The sequence below is a fragment of the Salvelinus alpinus genome, chromosome 29 (assembly GCF_045679555.1).
Source record: "Salvelinus alpinus chromosome 29, SLU_Salpinus.1, whole genome shotgun sequence".
NCBI classification, from domain to species: Eukaryota; Metazoa; Chordata; class Actinopteri; order Salmoniformes; family Salmonidae; genus Salvelinus; species Salvelinus alpinus.
This window is the reverse complement of record NC_092114.1, coordinates 19,990,474-19,997,460: the sequence shown is the minus strand read 5'-3', so window position 1 is coordinate 19,997,460 and position 6,987 is coordinate 19,990,474. Positions and strand designations below refer to the sequence as shown.

Below are 6,987 nucleotides of genomic sequence, written 5' to 3'. Positions count from 1 at the left end.
AGGCAGGTGTAGACGACTAAAAGACATCTTCCTGACCACCTCCAGAGGTATTCAGGGACCCATTGTACATGGATATCAATCAAGTTTTAACAGATCTGGATGGTCAAATCATTTAAATCATTATTATACCGGCCTCTCAAATCATTGACAGGTTGCACCATTGGCGTATGGCATCAATAATTGTCTTAAAATAAATACATTCATATTATTTTGAAAGAAAGTCAAATAATTTGTATACAGGAAGGCACCAGGAAATCTAGTCACAATGCGAGCACAGTGGATGGAAAAGAGACACATTTTACCTCCATGTGTAAACGAACCTTGATCCGATAGTGATTGGGACCACATGTTAGCTCAAGGTGTAAACAAGGTTAGAGAGAGAGAGGGAGTTTAGAGGAGGGAGAGTAGACTACCTCAGCAGTGAGTGGTAGCCTATTGTGGAGGAGAGGAGACTCCTTCTGGACCCATCACACCACCATGCTCAGCTAGAATCGATTAAAGACTTTACCAGCGGGAGGTGAAGTTGCTTGCAAAAGGAGTATTGATTGTTGATAAGACCAGCATGTATTTTGGTAAGGAGATACTTATTTTTACTTCAAGTACAGTAGGAAATTACCAGAATGCATTTAGGTAGCCTTAAATAAATAAAACATTGCCTACTCAAACGTGTTAGGTTAATTACAATTTAAGGCTCAGTAAATGCACAGTTAGATGCTTCATGTAAATGTCTGCTGTAAGGATGCGCTCTGAGGACGTGGGTCACAGAAATAGCCTGTTGCCCATCCTGGCAAGTTGAGTCCACCTTTTTGTTTTGTTGTCCACAACGATGAAATCGGGAGGGGTCTGTGGATCTGTCTACGTCCTTTAGTACGTCCATACATACATGCTTTTGCAGACTGTACGATTTTAGCCGTTTTATGCCCCGATTGTATCCCCCAGACAAGATTGATTTCCACGTCGTGGGAGAATTCTTAGGTCGTAAACGATTATCGGACGTCTTGGACCGTTCAGTGTGATAGGGTCTAGGTCTGCCGATTAAGTACCACCACGTGAGATTGTAGGCTCGGACAAAGTTCTGGTAGTGTCAGAATGTTTTGCCTTTATCGTGTAATGCGGCAGCTGTTACACAACGATCCGAGTGACTGACCAATAGGAAAACGGCTGGCACTGAGCAGTATGCACACAATAATACGGAATAGTCAAATTAATATAATTGTCCATTTTTTAAACGTTTATGATGTGCAAAAATAACGATTCCCAAAAAATCTTGTTTACGTGTAATTTGAAATCAGGCTACTTGATGGGATTTTGATAAATGCACAAAATCGCCAATCAAAATAAACGTTATACCACAGCGACCATGTTATTTTGGGGAAGACTATTTGATTATGAGTTGGACACAAAGTTTCTATGTGAACTATTTCACACATAGTTTTGAGGAGTTCGAATCAGAGTTCACTTTGGTCATCCAACAACAGCGCAATATCTCAATCTGCTACGTGAGTAGGCTATATTCAGTAGCCAATATATAGTCCCCTTCTCCCACTAATCCGAATCAGTACTCACATATTTCTGTGATCTCAAATTATGATGCTGCGTGCATTTAATCAAATGCTGTCAAAACAACCAATGAGCGCAGTCAAACAACCAATAATAATGCGTGAATCTGGTTATTTTCCTGTGTTCGGTACGGACTGCGTTCTGTTCTCACCGTGAGTGAACGGCACCACAGTACGAATTGAATCGGACTGAGACCACCCTTTTTGAGCGTAGAAAGGTGCGTTGTTAAGTGCGGATTTAATGTGGATAAATCGTTAACACCAGATTTTTGGAAAAACCACACCAAACCATTCCGATGTAAAATCCCCCTAAAATTCATAGAATAAATTATATTTTCAGAACTCACTTCACTCGCGCATAAGCATAGAGCAGGGGTTCCCAAACTTCAAGGGGTCTGAATACTTTCCAAAGCCACTGTATTTGAAAACCACACCACAAAACAACGACATGCACACAGTGCATTCGGAAAGTATGCAGACCCCTTGACTTCTCCACCTTTTGTTACGTTCCGTTACAGCCTTATTCTAAAATGAATTAAAAACATGTTTTTCCTCATCAAACTACACACAATACCCCATAATGACAATGGGTCTGAATATTTTCAGAATGCACTGTAAGTACAGAAATATGGTACTGCTCTTGTTTACTCAACTCAGGGCTTCTGCCTCCAACTCTATTTGATGATAAAGTGTGACTTTGCTCCCTGCTGTCATGCCTGGTGCTACATCATATACCATCTCAGTCTGCTTCCCAAATCGTACCCTGTTCCATACATAGTGCACTGGTTTTGACCAGAGTCCTATGGGAGGGATCGATGGGATTTAGAAGGGGAAAAAAGTAGGATGCATTGTTCTCCCTGCATGTCTCTCAGCCAAAGTCAATGATATTACTATCTATACATTTTACATTAGAAGACTGCAGAATCAGAGAAAGAGACAGAGAAAGAGACAGTAAGGGACAGAGCGAGAGACATAAAGAGAGACAGACAGACATAAAGAGAGACAAACAGAGCGAGACAGAGAGAGAGACAGAGAGAGGGAGTCGGCAAGAGAGAGTCGGAGAGAGGGAGTCAGAGAGAGGGAGTCAGAGAGAGAGACAAAGAGGGAAAAAGAGAGAGAAAGAGAGACAGACAGAGCAAGACAGAGAAATAGACAGAGAGAGAGAGGGAGACTCCCATATCTACTGGGTGAAATATCAAAGTGTGCCATCACAGCAGCAAGATTTGTGACCTGTTGCCACAAGAAAAAGGCAACCAGTGAAGAACAAACATCATTGTAAATACAACCCATATTTATGTTTATTTATTTTCCCTTTTGTACTTTAACCATTTGCATATCGTTACAACACTATACATACATAATATTACATTTGTAATGTCATTATTCTTTTGGAACTTCTATGAGTGTAATGTTTACTGTTCATTTTTATTGTTTATTTCACTTTTGTATATTATCTACTTCACTTGCTTTGGCAATGGTAACATATGTTTCCCATGCAAATAAAGCCCCTTGAATTTAATTTAATTGAGAGGGTGACAGAGAGGGAGACAGACAGACAGACAGACAGACAGACAGACAGACAGACAGACAGACAGACAGACAGACAGACAGACAGACAGACAGACAGACAGACAGAGACATCAAGAGAAGGAGAGAGGAGGGAGGGACAGACAGAGACATGGAGAGAGGAGGGAGGGAGCGAGGTAGGAACAGACAGAGACATGGAGAGAGGAGGGAGGGAGCGAGGTAGGGACAGACAGAGACATGGAGAGAGGAGGGAGGGAGTGAGGTAGGGACAGACAGAGACATGGAGAGAGGAGGGAGGGAGCGAGGTAGGAAGAGAAAACACAATCAGCTTGTGCTCTAACACTCATCTTTCTCTTATTTAGCTCTTGTAGTTGCTAGGCCTCTTTAGTCTTCACTCTCTTTCTCTTTCTCTCTCTCTCTCTCCCTCTCGCTCACACACACACACACACACACACACACACACACACACACACACACACACACACACACACACACACACACACACACACACACACACACACACACACACACACACACACACACACACATACACACACACACACACACACACACACACACACACTTAAGGTAATCAGGCCAAATGTTTGTGCAGCAGGGTGTACATGGGTGGGGCTGTGATTGTTATGATTATCAAACTGTAATCAGGCTCAGTGGAAATCCCAAAACAAAACAAACTCTCCATAATCAGGAACTCACCCACACAAACAGAGCTAATCACAGAGGATACACTAATGACCTTATTGAACCAAGCTCTGTGTGTGTGTCTGTGGGTTAGTATGTGTGTATGTGTGTGCGTGAGTGAGTGTGATTAGCCCCTCGCCCTCACCCTCTTTTTAAACTGTATTAATCTGTTTAGAATTGACGTGATGACTGTCTCCTAGGTAACGTCTGTCAGACCACTACCCTGCCTTCATTGGACCTTGGGCCTCCTGTGGGAGGAGTCCACCAATCCATGGAGCTGAAGCCCCTCCTCCCGCTCAGCCTGTTCCATGGTTTCACTGAAGTGAGTAGTGTCAATCACTACCATCACCATAGTTAGTTAGTAGTATACAATGCTTTGACATTTCTCCACACAACCTGAGGTGAGCTTTACTCTGTTGTTTCTGCACCAAGCTTTTCTTAGAACTCTGTCCAAGGTGGAATCTTTTTGTGTCTGTAAAATGTATTATTTGAGAAATGTCAGTGTAAACGCTTTTATGCGCAAATATTGATATAATAACCATTGTTTCTAAGTTAACTTGGAGTCACGCGATGACATGTTGTCTGGTCCTCCCACTATGACTCGTCAGGAAAGCATGCAGTTTATTAGTCTACAGATGAAATAAGTGATGAACTTCACAGGGAGGTGAAAGTGTACGGTGATGAACTTGATGCTCCTTTCAATACATATCGAGGGTCTTATTCTGGTGACATTGGTGATCGATGCTTAGCTGCCATTTGACAAATAAAAATGATCTTGCCCTTTTGTCCATAATAATAATCTCATCATGTAGGCTACACGTGCACTCTAGCCAAGCGCACAGATAGAGCTGTTGTGGTGCCCACAATACCAGAGTGGGCACACTCACTGTATAACACAACATTTTTTGTGAGACAACCATCAGTATAGTTGAAAATGAGATGGAAACCCATTTAACTACTATTTTTTTATTCGGTACATGGGAATTTTAATGCAAAAAGTACTTTTATGTGCATTACGTCATCACGCAACAAGTCAACAAGTCAAGTCAATTTGATGGAAAATGTGCATATTGTTTTAATGCAGATTTTTTTTTATATTCGTATGAAAATCTGTCTCCAACTGGATGGAAACCTACCTCATGACAAGTTTCAGAGATAGACGGCCAAACAGTGTAGGTAGGATTCTCTGTATCGCCTGGTTGAAAATCAAGATTTTTCTTCTCAAATCAAATAAAATGTGTTTCGTCACATGCTTCTTTGTTACGTCCGTCGTTAAATGAAGACCAAGGTGCAACGTGGTAGGCTTACATTTAATTTAATTTTAAATGTTCCATCAAAAACAATAAACAACTCAACGAACGTAAAGCTAGGAGTGCAACACATGCAACACAAAAAGACAAGATCCCACAACTGAAGGTGGGAAAAAGGGCTGCCTAAGTATGATCCCCAATCAGAGACAACGATAGACAGCTGCCTCTGATTGGGAACCATACTCGGCCAACAAAGAAATATAAACATAGATTTCCCACCCTAGTCACACCCTGACCTACCAAATAGAGAATTAAAAGGATCTCTAAGGTCAGGGCGTGACATTCGTAAACAACAGGTGTGGACTAACAGTGAAATGCCTACTTACGGGCCCTTCTCAACAATGCAGAGAGAAATAAAATAGAGAAATAATAGAAAAGTAAAACACGTAATAATAAATGTAATAATAGATACACAATGAGAAACAATAACTTAGAGTCAATGTGCAGGAGTACGACGTAATTGAGGTAGATATGTACTGTACATATAACTAAACTCAGCAAAAAAAGAAACTTCCTTTTTTCAGGACCCTGTCTTTCAAATATATTTCGTAAAATTCCAATAACTTCACAGATCTTCATTGTAAAGGGTTTAAACACTGTTTCCCATGCTTGTTCAATGAACCATAAACAATTAATGAACATGCACCTGTGGAACGGTCGTTTAGACACTAACAGCTTACAGACGGTAGGCAATTAAGGTCACCGTTTTGAAAACTTAGGACACTAAAGAGGCCTTTCTACTGACTCTGAAAAACACCAAAAGAAAGATGCCAAGGGTCCCTGCTCATCTGCGTGAACGTGCCTTAGGCATGCTGCAAGGAGGCATGAGGACTGCAGATGTGGCCAGGGCAATAAATTGCAATGTCCGTACTGTGAGATGCCTAAGACAGCACTACAGGGAGACAGGACGGACAGTTGATTGTCCTTGCAATGGCAGACCACGTGTAACAACACCTGCACAGGATCTGTACATCTGAACATCACACCTGCGGGACAGGTACAGGATGGCAACAACAACTGCCCGAGTTACACCAGGAATGTACAATCCCTCCATCAGTGCTCAGACTGTCCGCAATAGGCTGAGAGAGGCTGGACTGAGGGCTTGTATGGCTGTTGTAAGGCAGGTCCTCACCAGACCTCACCGGCAACAATGTCGCCACAAACCACCGTCGCTGGACCAGACAGGACTGGCAAAAGTGCTCTTCACTGACGAGTCACGGTCTTGTCTCACCAGGGGTGATGGTTGGATTCGCGTTTATCGTCGAAGGAATGAGTGTTACAGCGAGGTTGGTACTCTGGAGCGGGATCGATTTGGAGGTGGAGGGCCTGTCATGGTCTGGGGCGGTGTGTTACAGCATCATCGGACTGAACTTGTCATTGCAGGCAATCTCAACGCGGTGCGTTACAGGGAAGACATCCTCCTCCCTCATGGGGTACCCTTTCTGCAAGCTCATCCTGACATGACCCTCCAGCATGACAATGACACCAGCCATACTGCTCGTTCTGTGCGTGTGATTTCCTGCAAGACAGGAATGTCAGTGTTCTGTCATGGCCAGCGAAGAGCCCGGATCTCTATCCCATTGAGCACGTCTGGGACCTGTTGGATCGGAGGGTGAGGGCTAGGGCCAGGGCCATTCCCCCCAGAAATGTCTGGGAACTTGCAGGTGTCTTGGTGGAAGAGTGAGGTAACATCTCACAGCAAGAAGATGCAAATCTGGTGCAGTCCATGAGGAGGAGATGCACTACAGTACTTAATGCAGCTGGTGGCCACACCAGATACTAACTGTTCCTTTTGATTTTGACCCCCCCCCCCTTTGTTCAGGGACACAATATTCAATTTCTGTTAGTCACATGTCTGTGGAACTTGTTCAGTTTATGTCTCAGTTGTT

At 43.0% G+C, this 6,987-nt stretch overlaps 1 protein-coding gene across 2 annotated transcripts in view; it reads left to right on the top strand.

The window, feature by feature from the left end:
- The first annotated feature begins 419 nt into the window (after positions 1-419).
- LOC139559247 (zinc finger protein 385D-like) overlaps positions 420-6,987 on the top strand; it is a 32,182-nt gene continuing 25,614 nt past the window's right edge. Inside the window, exons 1-2 of one of the 2 annotated variants that reach the window (XM_071375053.1) lie at positions 420-572; positions 3,989-4,110. In XM_071375053.1, the coding sequence (XP_071231154.1) occupies positions 563-572; positions 3,989-4,110 (132 nt within the window). In that variant the 5' untranslated portion in view covers positions 420-562. Of the gene's footprint in view, positions 573-3,988; positions 4,190-6,987 lie in introns of those variants that run through there. The other variant, XM_071375054.1, reaches the window with a different exon arrangement.